The sequence below is a fragment of the Fundulus heteroclitus genome, chromosome 1 (assembly GCF_011125445.2).
Source record: "Fundulus heteroclitus isolate FHET01 chromosome 1, MU-UCD_Fhet_4.1, whole genome shotgun sequence".
NCBI classification, from domain to species: domain Eukaryota; kingdom Metazoa; phylum Chordata; class Actinopteri; order Cyprinodontiformes; family Fundulidae; genus Fundulus; species Fundulus heteroclitus.
In genome coordinates this window covers 39,655,435-39,672,520 of record NC_046361.1, presented here as the reverse complement: position 1 = coordinate 39,672,520, position 17,086 = coordinate 39,655,435, and the positions used below count along the sequence as shown (strand labels likewise).

Sequence of the window (17,086 nt, the reverse complement as noted above, 5' to 3'; positions counted from 1 at the left end):
TATCTGTTGTCACACATTTATTAGACAAAGCTGTGTTGAGTTTCTTCACTCTATCATAGTTATTAAAAGTTTAAGATTAAATAACGAACAGCCTGCTGGAAATAATGAATTTAAAACGTAAACATGAACCTTCATCCATGACTTGTCAGATTTTTCCAACAGAGTGGTTACTCTTTACATTTCCCCTCGCTTTGGTCAGTCTTCGTAATTTTTTTATGTGACCAATCGCTAAAAGCTTCCGGGAACGCCCCCTTAGACGTAGTGACGTCGTCCAATGAGAATCCTCCAGGGTCAGTAGCCGTCCTGCCCCCCTGTGAGCGCCAGACTGGAGACTTTAGACCTGATTTTATTCTTTATTCTACTTCACTGCAGTTAAGGAAAGTTTATTTTTAAGGCACCATTCATACACAAAAAAAGTGAATTTAAGGAACAAGAAAATGCATCAAAAAGTCAGCAGTAAATGCTGAATATTACATATAAAGTAGCAGTAAAATGCACATTAAACCCAACAAGGCAATGAAATAAACTACATAAAATAAACTTGTGGCTGCAGGAGGAAGCTGCTGAAAATATTGTTCAGTCAAGTTCAAACAGGATTCTTCACGTCGGGTTTTTTTCTGGGATCTGGTCCTGAAGCCGAGGAGCAACGAGAATAATAAATCCTGGCTTTACTTGTTCAGTTCTGGTTCTGATGACCTGACGGGTCAAGGTGATTTATACCAGAGGCTTTTATTCAGGTGAAAACATATTCAGTCTTACAGACAATTAATACATTTAATGTACGCCTGTGTAAATCCTCAGTTATTGGGGTCATGGCGACAGCAAACAGGCTTTAATCGGAGGAAACTGGACTGCTGAAAACATTTTGACACTTATATCCAGGAGTCTTTGCCTCAGATTTAAGCCTGTTTGCTGTTGTTATGACCCGCATAACCAAGAAATTACACAGGAATCTACAGAGTACAATGACAAAAACGCATAATGCTTTCAGAAAAAATATATACACAATAATAATACATTTATTTCCTTGAACTATACATGAAAATAACATAAAGTGCTTATGTCTGAGCATAAAAATAAAAATAACAGGGAGGCACAGATAACATCAAGAGAACCAGAGGTTAAAATCAGGCAATTTTCCCCTCAAACAGCTGATTAGTAAAAATGTAAATTCTTTCTTTCATTTTCTCTGAATGTATGAAAACTAGAAACAACCAGTTTTCAGCATTTCCTTTTGATGCTTTTTTTTTTTTACACTGCATAAAAATTTGAGTTACAGTTTTGACGCTAAAATGAGGATAATCTGGTAATTCTATAAACTGAACGTTTACTGCATTTTGCACCATTATTATTCTTCCACTATAATCATGGTGAAACATTCTTCTGCACACTTTTTTTTCTTTTAAAACTGTTTTTCTCCTGCACCATTACATTCTTATCACTGCTGCACTTCACATTGTAATGTTATTTTATTTTATTTGCAATCTCATTACATTGTCGTAAGCTGTATGCAACAAAATTTCGTTTTGTATTTGTAAAGTTTGGGTAAGTCTATCAAGGAAAGGTAAAACATAATTTTTTCCTATTTTATAAGAAACATTCTGTCTAAAAAAATATATATAAAATATAAAATATATCTGGGAAACGGTATCGGCAGGAAAAGCCTGATCGGTGCGTTTCTAACAGCAATGAACATTTGTTGTTTTTCTGTTTTAAGCTAAAGAAATAACGCATAATACGGACAGAAAGTGAGAATAAAAACCAGACAATTTATGTAAAAATAAATCGCAGACATCTCAGAACCGGAAACGGGGGACGTGGCTCGTCGTGACGTCACCAGGTGTGCAGCTTCCGGTGCAGGTGGCGGTCGCCCTGAGAAAGACAGTAGGCTGTATAGTTATCTCCCAGATCAGGTGTGATCCTAAAACTATACAAACTACTACCTCATCCCAGGGCGCCCAGGCTGCTCCGCCCCCGCAGGTAACCGGCACCTGCTGGAGGAACCGACCCGGCCGGGCCTCGCTGACAGCACCGATTCACCGCGGCCACCGACGGGGTCTCTGGGTCCCGTTAACCGGGGGGAACCGGGTCAGGGCTCATTTCACTCACCTGGACTCTACCTGCGCAGGAGGCGTTACGTAAGGAACTCCAGCTCAGGTGAAGACCCGGAGCGGCCCGCCGGTACTTTCCATGATGGCGGAGAAACAAAAAAAGGTAGTTGTCGGTTCTGGACCGGATCAGCTCCGGTTGGTGGCGGCCAGTTAGCTGAAGTTAGCTTGAATTGGCGGTTCCAGCTCCCCCCCACACACCGATCACTGTCACCTCCGTCCTCCCACACACAAACACTTCCTGCTCCCACGGCGGTCCACTGTGCGTGGGCGTTAAACCCACTCCTCTCCTCTCCGCCGGCTTGCTGGTAAAATCCCGCTCGGTTAGCCCGGTTCTCCCGGTCCAGCCCAGCTGATTCAGGAGCGCCTGGCTTACAGTTGGACTGTAGCTCAACTGGACCTCCACCGGAAATACGTCACCTCCATTTACTACGTAATCGGAAATGCGCAGTTACAGCCAGGGACGCCCCATGAACTGACGTTTCAGCGCGGCAGCCATCTTGGATGGGTCTCTCACGCGATCCCAGTACATTTATTTTTTAATTTTTTCCCCTCTTTTACACATTTTTTTAAATTAAAGAATAAACATGTTCAACAACAATATATTAATTATACAAATAATAAGTATGCCAGGGGTTATGCCACAATAAACAAGTACATAAAGTCAGGAGGAGAAACCAATAAACTGGCAAACCGTTTTTTATATATATATATATATATATATATATATATATATATATATATATATATATATATATAGACACTCCTTGACACACGTTTGTCAGTTTGTCTTTCCACTAGATATATATACTACAAATAAACGGATCTTTTACAACATTAGGTTGTCCAGAATTTTAAGTTGGCAGATTTTTTTTTATTTATTTATTTTTGCGCCTTTTGGTGAGTGGAGGTTCGAATAGTATAAAAATATTGCTTAAGTTCAATTAAATAAACATTGAAGTCTGGCTTTTTCTTTAGAGATTTAAATTTAAGTGAAATTTGGCTAAGATAATTAAAAGATTGATAAGGAAAGTTTTGAGAAACATTTTACTCTGCAGCTGAAAACCAATAGCTCAAAATCTTTTCAAATATCTGAATCCACATAGTTGCCAGAATGTCTTAGAATACGGACACAACCAGAACAAATGTGTAACAGACTCTGGAAGATCACAAAAAGTGCAGTTCACAATAATAACCCCAGTGCATTTATCTGTACTGAGGAAGCTGGTATCTGCTGGTTTGCTACAAACAGCAGATATGTGGTTATGATACAGGAAGCTGTTACACATAAAACAAAATTATGTTTTAATGCTGGAATACGTTGTTTAAACATTTAACAAATGTGTGGTCTTTAACAGACACTTATTACACATTAATGTATAAATGTGATTTCATACTGAAATACTTTGTTTTATGCTATTTAACAGACGTGTGGTATTACAAATTAACAAATGTATACATTAGTACATTTTATATATTAGTAGAGAGGATTGATTGTTCATTTACCATTTATTTCACTCTCACTTGTAGAATCCTACACGTTATATTAGAAACCTGAGCCGTCTTTACACACCAACAGTAATTTCTTCACATGTTTGCGTGCTGTGCACACATGCATGCAGTTTGATCAGGCCTGGAAAAGTGTAGTTTAAAAATTCCAGGTTATTCCAGTGTCTTACACTAGGGCTTCAGACCCTTTAGCACAGCTTCTTGCATGTGTTGGTACTCTGCATCTTCAGGGTACTCAATTTGGCAACATGATTCAGTCTTAGTTTGTGAAATACAGCGATAACAAATTAACAAATAAAATTGTGGTCCATCTATTGGTTTCTGCATTGTTCTCACCAATGAAAAACTAATTTTGAGAACCATGTGATCTACTTTAAATAGTCATCACTGGTTGGTGGAATCATAAACTGCAGAAAATACGGGTAAAGTTGCTCCCTCTGCGTTTACTCCCATGAGCTGCTATGCCTGCATAGAGTAGCAGAGACCCATCCAAGATGGCGCCGCAGGATGCATTCCAACACGTAATGAGGCATCTACGTATGTCTATAGTTACAGCCCTGGAAGTGTTTTACAGTTTTTCACATGTTTCGACTATTATTAGAGAATTTTAATCTTTTGAACATACAGAAATACAAATCTAACAGATTTTATCTGAATCTGGTTTTGACCCTGTGCAGCACGGACGTTATGGCAAATCAGATTTTAAATATAAAACTGTAAAAATACAGTATGTTGTCAAATCTATTGGCTCTCCCATCCAAATAACCAAAAGTAGGTGTTCTAATTACTTCCATGATGTTTCTATAAAACATTTGCGCTCAGGAGGGCAGTCACCTCCAGCATGGTTCTGGGATAGATGCCACCTCTGCAACAAGCCCAGCCGTGAAATTTCTTCGCTCCTAAATATCTCCCCAGTCATCTGTCAGTGGTATTATAACAAAGTGGAAACGACTGAACAGCAGCAACTCAGCTATGAAGAGTTGGTGTAAACTGATGGAGCGGGTCAGTGGTGCTGTAGAGTGCAGAGACCTCCAACTTTCCTGTCCGTTTATTATATTCAGTAAAAACAAAATGTAAAGCAGTTTTATAAATACCCGTCATGCAGCCATTTGCTACAAACTGTTGACTGATCAGAAGTTGGCTCAGATTTCCTTTTGGAAATTAAAACATTAGTTCGAAAGGTTATATTTGACCAAAAAGGTCCAAAATCAGTCACTAAACTTTGAATAAAAAAATAAATAAAAATCAAGACACTGGACACACGCTGTTATTTTTTTTACTAAAAGAATAAATTTTATTTCAGCACTGTAAGTCATTTCCCAACCAGTACAAACATGACTGCCATCTTTGTCTCTTCCAGAACCTTTCCTCCCCTCCCTCTGTGTGATCAGACCACCAACAGCCAGACAAATAAAACTAAAACCAAAAAAAAAAAAAAAGAGGAAAAAAAACAAATAAAACAAAAACTTTCTTTTCGTTCTTTCTTTCCACAGACTGTCTGGTGCTTCCATAATGCTAACAATGACAAATTATACCAACCATAATTATAACAGCAATAATGATGATAATATTTCTATAACAATTATATCATGGATACATTTGAACCCTTTTTTTATTTTTTCGCTGCACAGGTAGTTCTGGGTGGTTACAGGTATGGATGCATCAGGACACACGCTGCTGAAGATTGACCAAAGTGACGAGAAACGATCAGCCTGACTGGGAAAGTGGAAACGGTAGCGGCGCGGCGGGGGGGCGGGGCTGTTGAGAGAGGGGCGTGGCAGTGTAGAGACGGACAGAAGTAACGGGTGTTTACTGGAGCGGCGAGGATCAACAGATCAGGACGGGTTCGGTCCCGGGGGGGGGTGGGGGGGGGGGGGGGGGGGGGGGGGGTGGGGGGGGGGGGGGGGGGGGGGGGGGGGGGCTCCACTCTCAACTCTGACAGTAATACTGATTCCTTTCTACAACGACACGAGTTATACGTCTCAGGACTCGGTTCTCCGCTCACATCGGGATTCAACCCAACGATCAAATCACAGACGGCGAACTTTCCCACAAACGCCTCATTAGTCGTCACTCCTCCCCCAACAGTTCATTAAAACCAGAATTAAAGGTGTGGAGCGACTTTAAAATCCTTTTGAGGAGATGCCAGAGAAAGGTTTTCTTTTACCTGCATGGAGCATAAATAATAGAGCGCTGACCCTCCCCCACCTGTTGCTTTCTTTTTTAAATTACTGACTGCATGCTCTACTAGAGCCTGACTCATTAAACCGCTAACATTGCCCTTTTATAGTCTTTCTTTTAATAGCAGCTGAGCAAAAAAGGACAATTTTGTACAAAACAATTTATTTTAGGAGTAAAAAAAGCCTATAAATCTATTCTAACATTAATATTTTATATGTTGTATTATTTTAGCAACACCGGGGCACTTTTGCTTAAGGCGAGCCCAAAGCCTAATTAGACCATAAAGATGGGGGGCATTACTGGTAAAAACTTTCTCTTAGGTTCAAATACATAAAGAAAATCCAATTTATATTTATGTAGTCAAGAAATTTAGCAGATTTTCTTAATATTTACAGTAAAACTGCTCTAAATATGGTTTTAATTTGTGTTGTGCTGTTATAGAACGCAGAAAGGTGCTGAACTGACTTCAGCCTCTGTAGTTTAAATGTAGAAACATCGACACTAACGACTTTAACCGACTGGAAAAGGATGGTTGGGTCGGTCATTTAAGAGAAGGTGTCGTATTAAAGGTGCGCTGTGTTGGCGTTCTCCGGCAGTACGAGGTGTTTGTGGGAAGATTCGGCCTCTGTGGACAGCCTGGTTGCTCTCCTACGGCACGAGAACCAACGAGCTCTGAGCCGCAGAACCAACATGCGACAACAAATAAATGTAGAAGAAGAACAAAAATAAAACCCCTCAAAGAGGCGGGTGGAGCGGGGGTGGAAAAGCCCCCAGTAGGACCAAAGGCGTGTGCGTCATGCTTTCTCCGTGTGTTAGTGTAGACCTGCTCAGGGCCGGCGGCTCGTGAAGCCTTCATTTCAGTCGGGGGGGGACAGAGAGAGCATTGACCTACGACCCCTTAGCGTCCAGACCTGCTTCGCTCGCGGTCCGTCTGCGTCTCTGCGACCGCCACCGTTAGCCTCAGACACGTGCTGTAAAATGTTATCCATCCAAAAACTGGTTACTCAGAGGGGGGGCAGACTGCTGATATCTGCTGGATTGGGGGGGGGTTTGGGGTTTAAGGGGGGGGGGGGGGAACATTGCAAGGCGTGCTTTGGTTCTCAGATGTTCACAAGAGATGTTTCGCTGCTTTGTGCAAGGGGTGCAGAGTTCAGCTTGGACTGAATATGAGATCTTTTTTTTTTTTTTAAGGGATATCGTAAGAATCAAACATTATGCATACGACGATTTTCAATTTGAGAATAAAGCGGGCAATACTTAACTCACATACATAAACGGTGAAGTGGTCTAAAGATGCCATATAGATACAGGTAAGGAGAATGGCGATCGTTACAGTTCAAATCTCTAGGTTGGCTAAGCGTATTCAGTACTAACTGAAGCGATGGTAGAAGGTTAAGATTAGAGATGTAATACCATTAAAAATAGTAAGAAAAACACATTTGCACAATTGAATAAAACAGTTTTGATTTTTTTTTTTTCAGATTTTTTTTTCTTTCCACTCTGGCTAGATACATACAGAAAACTGATTATCAACGTTAATATAACCTTTACTGTTAATCGGGTTGATTAAGGGCGGGGCAGCCCAGAGAGAAGAGAGAAAAAAGGATGTAGGGGGGGGGGGGGGAGAAAAAAGAATTTAAAATAAGACATTCCTAAAGGGGCTAACAGAGTCAGAGAGAGAAATGTGGGGATAGAAGGGGTTAATCTGTGTCATCGTTGTGTTTGTGTGTGAGGATGTGAGCGCTGCTCAGAGGACTGAAGAGCGCCGAGGCAGAGAAGAAGAAGAAGTGAATAAAGAGGGGGGGGGGGGTAACAGAAGGAGGGCGGGGCTGTTAGAATAACAAGGAGGAGAAAAAAAAATTGATCAATATCTATCAAACTAAAACAGACGAGGACGAAAACGGGACGCTACATGAGTTGAAGTGATTCTCTGTGAACCATGACTAACTAGATCAACAACTATGTATCCGCGTGTCGTTGCCATGTGTGCCGCGTGTCGTTGCCATGTGTGCCGCGTGTCGCGTGTCTGCGTGCCGGCCTCACGCCTTTTCTCTTTCCCCTTACCTCCGTCTACGGCACGGGGGGAAAAAAGGAGAAAACTTCAGCACAGAGGCAGAGAGAATGCGACGCATGGCTGTGAATGTGGTGCGTGGGTGGATGGGTGTGTTGTTGCATCAGTGTGTGTGTGTGTGTGTGTGTGTGTGTGGCGAGCGAATCGAGGCGTCGTGCAGAACGGATCACGCTCTGGCTCGCCACGGAGGAGAAAAAAAAAAAAAGCCATCTTTACATCTTGTCTGTACTAATGTCAAAAGTTGAAAGCAGTTACGCATCATGTCTCTAGAAAAGCTAGACGTAGCTTTTCGGCGAGTGGAGCTCTAGTTTCTAGTCTCTGGTGTTTTAACGGTCCAGTTAGGCCCTGATGCTGCTACCTTAACTCTACGGACTCCTAGTGGAGCTGGAGTCGGTGCGCCCGGCGCCTCGGAGCGTAGGCCTACGCTGGGGGCGGGGCCAAACGGTGTCGCAGGTAAATGGTCGAGTTCAGAACGGAGGGAGATGTCTGACGTGACTACATTAACGCGGACAGTCAAGGTCGTTGGTTTGATTTCCTTCAGAAGAGCTTCTTCTCTGTAAAGGTTGTGGCACACGATCGAGCACAAGTCATTTATATATATATTTATATATAGTAAGAAAATAAGGTGCTTCTAGCTGACTTGCCTTTTTTCATGTTGAAAATGTCAGATTTTTGAAAATACTCATGGCCGTCGTCTCTCAGCTCCACGGGTTCTTTTGGATTCGTGTACTTGTGGACCTCTGGGACGAGATCAACGGGGCGAGCAGGAGGGCGCGGTTCATTGTCTGCAAACATAAGTGCTCTGATTTTGAACGTTTCCGTACGTTCCAGGTCTCAGGGTGTGAGCGGCGGCGGTGGCGGCGCCGCCTCCCTGTCGTGTGATGCGAGCCCACAGAGTCTGTGACGTGCTTGTGGGAAGGACTGCGGGGCGGCGAGGGGCTTCCTGTCGGTCTGACGTTTCTCACCGGAGCGTCGCACGGCGGCGGCTCCCGGCTGAGGGATGGTGGGACCTGCGAGGAATTGCTGCTGCGCCCGTTTTTATTTAAATATAACGGCCAGCCGCCTTGGACGGCTACAGCCTCACTGACACTTTGGATAGAAACTTTCAGTAATCTGAAATGTTTGGCGGGAGTCGTGACTCCCTTTTTGCTTCATTGCAAGGTTCTTGACTGACAGCGAGGAGCTCAGGGGGGGGTGGGGGGGGGGGACTCTGCTTGGCAGCGGCTCCCTTAAACCCTCACCATCTACTTCCATCTGTCTCAGGGAAACATTACTATTATTATTCTGTCTTATTCTCCATTTTTATTTGGCCTCAAAAGTCAAGAAGGTGCCTCAGAGTTTTAGTTTTTATTTCCGTTTCACCTGGTAAAGGACTGTCCAGTGTGGTTGAATATCTCTTAAGACAAAGTGCTGAACCACTCTGTTCACATTCTAACGTCTCTCCAATAGATCTCTACCTTTTTAAAGACGCACATGTGCGCGTCATGAGGGCGTGTCCAGGAGCGGCCCGGACCACGCCCATCCAACCGTACAGGGGCTTAGCGGACTCTTTAAAATACAACATTAAGTGCTTTTGCTGGGTTAATACAATCAAAGCTTTGGGACAAGAAGGACAAAGGGGGGGGGGGAGGGGGCGATCTTGCATACTTTAGGGCGTAAGGTGCATAAATTCATTTGGGGGGGGGGTCTCTCAGCACATCTAAGCTTCAGGCTATGCTACATAGGTCAACGTAAGATAGCTCACTATTACCAGGAAGTGCTCCAGTGATAATTAACCAATCAAGCTATATAGGGAGGGGGGGGGGGTTGCTAGCACACATGCTAATACTCTGTGTGTGTGTGTGTAGTGGGGGTGAGGGGGGGTCACTGGACAGAAAAAATGGTACACCTGTTTAAAACGTTGACATCAGTGTGTAGATTTAAACAGCAGGACCATTAAAAACTCAAAGAAACTGACGTGATGATGGGGGGGGGGGGGAAGCTTTGAGCTCTGAGTGGGAGACGGTGACGATTAGTTTTTCTTTTTTTTTCACTTTTTGGACGACTTTAGGGTGTGTGTGTGTGGGGGGGGGGGGCGCTTACGTACTCATGGAGAAACTCTTTCTTCATAAAACTATTTAAAACCACATGAGTAAAATAAAAGGGAGCAACGGCTTGCTGCCTCGGCCTATCAGAGGGCAGCAGGAAGTGAGGCGAGGGAAGGGCCCGCGTCACTTCCTGCTCCCTCTGACGGCGCGGCAGCTAGCAGACGAGGGGGGGGGCTACAAAAACGGGGGAAAGGCAGTCGAACACATAACTCTGAGAGCGCCGCGTCCCGCCGAGGGCGCGGTCACTCCTCCTTCTGCAGCGCTCCGTCAGACGGGCAGTCGTCAAGGCAACAGGGGGCCTCCACTTCCGCCCCCTCTGATTGGTTGTCTCTGCTGGCTAAGGCACACGGGATTGGCTGGGCCGGCTCCAGGGGCTGGCCGATGGCGGAGGCTGCTGAGCTGCCGTTCAGCTGCTGGGTGGAGACCTCGGGCGCGGAGTCCGCCTCCTCTGGGGGCTTGGAGGGACTGCCGGGCGGGGGGGGAGACGTCTGGGGGCGGAGAGAGACAAACGTCAACAGAGCAGGAGACGGAGGACACAGACGGGACAAAGGAGAGGGCTCACTGGGCTTTATTCGCTGGAATCTTCCTAAATAAGTGAAAAGTTAACTTTAGCGCCATTTCCACTATCTCAGTTTCGCCTCCTAGTGACGATCTGCGGTACTACGGCTCTCTGGGGTTAAAGGAGGAAATCAAGCAAATAAAAATGGCGGCGCCCGCAACATTCAGGAAGTTATGTTTGGTTATAATTGTGATATTTTGTTGTTTGCGGAGAGTCAGGCGAAGACGGCAACCTTTGGAGAATTTACTTGACAGAGTCGGCTTTTGGGACGTGGATGAGACAAACGAACGTCTAATCAGGATTTACAGACGCAGGAAACAACGACAGACGCTGAGGTTCATCACGCTGCTAAGCAGAATCATCTCTGGAAATCGTGTGGCACGGTAAGGAAGCTAGTATTATTATTAATGTCTGAAATGTCAGCTGACTGTAAGGAGATGACGCGGTCTGCTCATGCGCTCTTTGTTATCAGAGAACCGAGCCAGAGAAAAACCCGCCCATCAAACTGGTCTAGATTTAGCGCGGTCCGGTTGTGTCTGGCTCGGTTCAGTTCAGTTTGCGTTCCATTTAACCTCGATAGTTATATCAGTTACCGTTCTCGGCACGGTTAAAAAAGGGGCAGTGGAAACGGGGTATAAGTTCAGTAATTAACGGCAGAGAAGCCTTTAAATAAATAAACACTTCTCAGGTTGTCTGCAGGCCTGACCGCGTCTCCTCCCACATCCTGGACAGCCTGGTGCCGTCAAATGGACCAGAACAAGATGTTCCAGATGTTCTGCTGGGTTTAGGTAAGCGTGGAGGCCTTCATCGTCCAGGAACCGCCTAAATACCCTCACCACACCAGGCCGGAGCACAGGGCCCAGCAGGAAGTCTGGTTCTGGTGGTTTGGTCAGAGACGTTCACACCAGCGCCCCCCGGAGGTCAGATACGGGTCCCGCTGACGATGGCTATGTTTTCCTTCCACCAAGTTTTCCATCAACATGCTCTGAACATCCCACTTCTTTTTAATTGGTGTCTATGACCGTAAACTTCGCTCTGATAGTTTAGGTCGCATCAGAACTTTTCTGTATTAAAAACATTTTATTGGTCCGATGGAATATTCTCATTTTCTGATAAACTGAATTTTGCTTCTTTCCCCCCCCCGCTGTGAGTTATAATCACTAAACTGAGCGGAAATAAACGCTCGTCGTGTGTCGTACCTGTGTTCTGTTGGCAGCTGGCTTTTTCGCTCCCTTTACTTTCGCTGGAATCTCCTTACCCCTCCTGCAGCGAAGGAACAGAAACATTTAAAAAGGAGGAACGCCCCGATCGTTTAAGGTCAGATAAAGTCTTTTTTCATTTAAAAATGATCAGTATGTGAATCCCTGATGAAACAAACGCTAAAATCTGTAGCTGGGTGACGTTTGTTGGATTCCCAGCGAGCTTGCAGCTCCCGCTTTACGCTAACAATCCCAAATAAATCATCACAACCTATTTTTGCACACGTGACTTTAACAATTGGTCCAACTAGTCGACACACAGGCTAAATACTGGCAGGGGATTGCAGAAAAAAGGCTCCAACACTTAATCCTACGCCCACTTGCAGATTGCAGCAGGAGCCATAATAAACAGGGAAATCCTTCTAGTGTTTTGCTTCATGGAGAAAATGTCCAGTTGGCTCCAACAAAACTTCGTCTGGGTAAGTTTGAGCTGAAAAAAAAGCCCTCGCTGCTCTTTGGGCAGAAGTTTGACCCAACAGATCATCAGCAACCAGGAAGGACCGACGCCGGCGTCTCATTGGTCCTCCTGCCATTAAAACCATAGCGGGATGATTTTAAACCGTTTACAGACTGAACTGTTAAAACGTTTTTATGTTTATGGTTAAAAAGTCAGTTCAGATGACAAAATACTGACGTTAGACCCTGAAATGCATCTGGAAGCTGTCCTGATAGTTACTGGAAAAAGGAAATCCTGTAAAAAGTTAAATCACTGTTCACAATTGAGCAAAGGCTTCAAACATGCTGTTAAAAACATGTTTAATCTAATAGATATTAGTCACATACATCATTGTATGTTGCAGTTTAAAACTAAAGGAGAAAAAAACCGATCCTCTGCAAATAAAAATAAAAATCTTTCCACCAACCACAACCAAGTTTCCTTCAAAGGTACACAGCCACGTTATAATACCAGTTATGATAGAATAAGGCTGTATTCTCCAAGCGTCTGTCCAGATAATGTTCTAATTGTCCTTTTTTCACGTAACTAGAACTCCAGCAGCGTGATGAGCTGACATAAACAGACGTGGCGCCATCTACTGGCAGTACTGCAGAACTACCAGAAAGCCAGATGGTTGCCATTAATGCAGCTACTAAAAAAGTCCTGACAGAGCCTCACTGAAAACCAACAGAAACATCATCTTGTAACTTTTTACACTTGATCTTGGACTTTATTTTATTATTTATTTTTGCAACTATGCTGGTAGTCCCCCCCCCCCCCTCGCTCGCCTCCATTGCTTCGACTTGTTGACCAATTGTACGCGTGTGCAGTAACGTAACCCCAGTCACATGATGTAATGGTAAATATATACAGAAAAAAAAGACTATATTTACTGACAAATTCAACAAAAACTAAGCTTAAAAGACAAAAATGATCAAATTTTAAGCCAGCAGGAAGTGATAATATTCCAGAAATGCGTTTTATGCAACCAGAGTGAGTTACTGCTGTAAAAATAAAATGTCAAATAAGGTGAATATTTACCTTTAAACTCTACATATATCTATATATCCTTTATTTCCAAACACAACCACGACATCAGTGGTTCTAGTGAAAGGTTTCCAGAGTGTTAGTGCGGACTGTGCTCACCCTTTTCCTGCTCCCACTGAGACCACCTGCATGTTGAAGCCCCCCCTGCCGCGGAGAGGCTTGTTTCCGGCCCACTGGCCCACCACCATGCCGGCTATCTCCAGCTTCCCTCCCTGAGGCGGGATGGACTGGATGCCTGGAGAGAGGAGGGAAAGCTCGTCAGTCGGCCCGGCCCGATGGTACCAACCTGGCACAGAATATACAGAGATACACCTTCACATTCACAGCGGATCAGCACGTATCAGAGGATTACAGGGGTAACAGGAATATTCAGACATTTATTAGGTTACAATCCTGATTTTACTAGAATTTTCCTACATTTAAAAACAAGAACTTGGCAGTAAAACAACATTTCTGAACAAATTTTAATCAGTTTGTGTTATTGAGCGTTGAACTGCATTCACTTTCGGGCTATTAAGCAAATAGAAACCCAAAAAAACCTACTTTAACTTCAAAGGTGAGCAGTAATCAGTAATGTCAGCACTACGGTAAAACTGTCTTTACTGAATAAATGTTGGTCACAAACAAACGGGGAGAAGAGCAGAAAGTAACCGTCTGAATCTGCTGTAGCTGTAACCCTTTATGCTCTGATATCGTTACATCGCCCATCCCCAGACTTTACCTTAAACTTTTATTAATCTTTTTGCTGTATTGGGTAGTTTACTGCTCAGTTTATGTCACACAATCACATTTATAAAACAAAAAAAAGGAAACTAGTAACCCAGTAAAACCCTAGATTATATATTTAGGATCTAATCTGATTTTATCTGTAACTTAAAGTCCCTCTATAATAAAAAAAAGGCCAAATATTAATTTGTGGGTCTTTATTTTTTAAAGAAAACTGGCCTTCTGCAGCAAAGTGCTTTAACTTTACGCCTGAGAATCTTTCCTCTGACGGGTAATTTTGTTTCCTGCTGAAAGGCTGCGTACCTGGGAAAGCTCTGGGTCTGTGCTGGCCGGGGTGATGTGGGTGATGCGGGTGATGGGGGGGCATGCCCCCCATGGGGCGCGGCGGGTAGAGAGGCATGTGGTAGAACGGGGGCACCATGGCGGGGGGCAGGAAGGCAGGAGGCGGCAGAGGAGGCGGCGGGGGAGGAGGACGAGAGAGGTTGATGCCCTCCAGGATGGCCTGGCGCATCTTCTCCACCTTTGACACCAGCTCCTCCTGCAGGACAAACATCGGGTCACATGACGGTTCTTACAGGTGACGGCCGAGCCTGATCTAAAGAGGACCTCTGATTGGTCAGACGGTTAGAAGTGAAGCCGGCCCCCATAGAGAGCTTTAAACAGCTTCCCTGCGGGGATCATGTGACTGAAAATGCGTGGTTCGTCATCGGCACACTAAGCCCTCCGCCTCGCACCGTGTGCCGCCGCGGCGTCCTACCTGGCCCTCGCACATGTCCAGCAGGGCGGCGCGGTCGCGGGCGGCCCGGGCCAGCTTGCTCTGGAACAGCTTGCCGTCGAAGAAGCCCCAGGGACAGCAGTGCTCCCACGGCAGCGGCTGGCCGCAGACGTCGTTGATGAAGAGCGCCGTGTCGACGCCGGCCATGAAGAGGGCGGCCAGCTGCACGCCGCGGGCGTCCACCTTCTCCACCTGAGGGACAAAGATGGCAGCGTTCACAGACTGGAGGCAAACGCAGGGCGGGTTCTGCTTCTCAGAAATCAGCAAATCACGGAGGAGAAAATAAACTAAAATAAAATAAATGAGTGGTGAATCCACTACGGGCTCCAGGGATTATCCGATCAAATTAATCTCAAGCACCTAATTAATAACAACTCTGCAAAAACTGAACTAAAAGCAATTTTCTCTAAGTGAGAATAAAGGTGGATTTACATTAAAATGCTTTAATTTGAGTAATTTGAGTAACTTCCTGTATAACCAGATTATTACTCTGCAAAACAAAAAAAAAAAAACAAAAAAAAATAAGTAAAATCTTCCTGAAATTAGTGTATTTGTTATTGATTTGAGGAGGTAAATCAGATTATCTGCCAGTGGAATAAGATTATTGCACCTAAAATAAGAACAACTCCTCTCCATCTAATTTCTAGTGCAGTTTAGCTAATTATCTTATTTTAGGGGTCAAAATATTCACTCTATTAAATACATTTATTTCCAGGAAATATTTTTTCATTCCGTCTTTGCAGTGCAACAATCTGGTAATGCAGGAAATTACTCAAATTAAAGCTTTTTATTGTAAATCCACCTTTATTCTCATAATTGCCAGGTCACACTATTGATAACATGAGCTGGTTTGATTATAAAATGAAATAAATCTAAAAATCTTCTCTTTTACACATTAACCACTAGAGAGAAACGGTCCAGTCGTGACAGGTGAAGCTGTTTCAGTGAGTTAATCACGTTTAATAAAGGATCAGCCCAAAAACAACAGGACTGCAGGTGAGGCGGGTCGGCGGTTCTGGTGCAGGAACCAGAACCGGCGTCTCCTCACCTTGAGCTCCTGCAGCTGGTCGGGCTCGTAGAGCTGGCTGGAGACGGCTTGGGCCAGGAAGGCATCGAGCTCGTGTCTCTGGAGGATCCGTCCACCGGGCCACTGCATCATATACCTGAGAGGGGGACAGAAAGCAGAACTGGCAACCACAGCAACAGGTTCAGAGAGAGGGGGAAAAAAGTCAAAACGTTTCGTCTTGCTTTGTAATTCAGGGCAGGACGTTTGCACTGAGGGAACCCAGAGACTCTGTGACTGGGAGGCGTGGGAAGAAGCTCAGAGCAGAGAGACTCCACCACGCTTTTTAGCTGGATGGGTCTGAAAGGTCTAAATATAACGGATAAGACGCATTAAATATTCTCCCCAAGTGTTTAATATCACTCCGCACTGCAAAAAGGGAACAAAAGTAAAGATTTTCTTAAAATTAGTGCATTTTTCTTGATTTCAGCAGGTAAATAAAACAATTTGCCAATAAGATTTTTGAGATGAATTGTACAGCAGGATATGTAATTATCTTATTTTAAGGGTAAAAACACTAATTCCATTGGCAAATAATCTTATTTAGCTGCTCAAATCAAGGAAAAATCAAGGAAAAATATACTAATTTCAAGAAAATGTTACTTGCAAGCTTCCACGTCCCACCAGAGAAAAGAAGAAGACCTAATTGCACATTTTCAGCTGGTGCCGTTTACTTTCACGCTGCAGTTTGTCACACGAACCAAAGCCTCTCGTCTGTGGCGGCGCTGCACCAGGAGCCACTGAAGCCAAGAGGTCGCTCAGCAGCAGCATAATGGAGACGGCGTGGATTTTAGCCGACTTGTTGTCATGAGCAGAGGACGATGAGATCGTTATATTTTATACGAGCCGGTGAGGCGGCGGCGTGCGAGCAGCAGAGAACACGGCTGCAGAGAGCTGATGTATTATCGCTCAGTTACTGCTGTATCTACCCAGATTGCCCGGCGCTGTAGTCCACTTCCTGGTTTTGGCATCCCGTGTGTCTGAACCTCAGCTCAGGTCAACCGAGCCGAGGTTTCCAGGCGGATCAGAGGTGGACCGCGCCTTCACACCGCCCCAAACGAACCGAACCTCCTGAGCAAACGGACCCCGGTTTGATTAAAGCGGATTAAACTGTTTACTCTGCATGTCAGTTTTAGAGTCATCCGTCATGGCGCATTCTCAGACCTACGAGTCCAATTTAACTTTTTACGGCTCTCCTTCCCAGATCGCTGAAGTTTACAACCTGCTGACAGAACCGTGAATCTGGTCAGAGCTCAGCGTGTCAA

The 17,086-nt window shown here is 44.5% G+C and overlaps 1 protein-coding gene across 2 annotated transcripts in view; it reads right to left on the bottom strand.

Moving 5' to 3' along the window:
* Positions 1-6,972: 6,972 nt before the first annotated feature.
* Positions 6,973-17,086, bottom strand: part of fam120c (family with sequence similarity 120C) — a 30,901-nt gene continuing 20,787 nt past the window's right edge. Inside the window, exons 12-17 of one of the 2 annotated variants that reach the window (XM_012869391.3) lie at positions 15,807-15,921; positions 14,741-14,950; positions 14,287-14,521; positions 13,357-13,543; positions 11,715-11,778; positions 6,973-10,444 (exon numbers count right to left, since the gene is read on the bottom strand). In XM_012869391.3, the coding sequence (XP_012724845.2) occupies positions 10,199-10,444; positions 11,715-11,778; positions 13,357-13,543; positions 14,287-14,521; positions 14,741-14,950; positions 15,807-15,921 (1,057 nt within the window). In that variant the 3' untranslated portion in view covers positions 6,973-10,198. The remainder of the gene's footprint in view (positions 10,445-11,714; positions 11,779-13,356; positions 13,544-14,286; positions 14,522-14,740; positions 14,951-15,806; positions 15,922-17,086) is intronic. The other variant, XM_012869402.3, reaches the window with a different exon arrangement.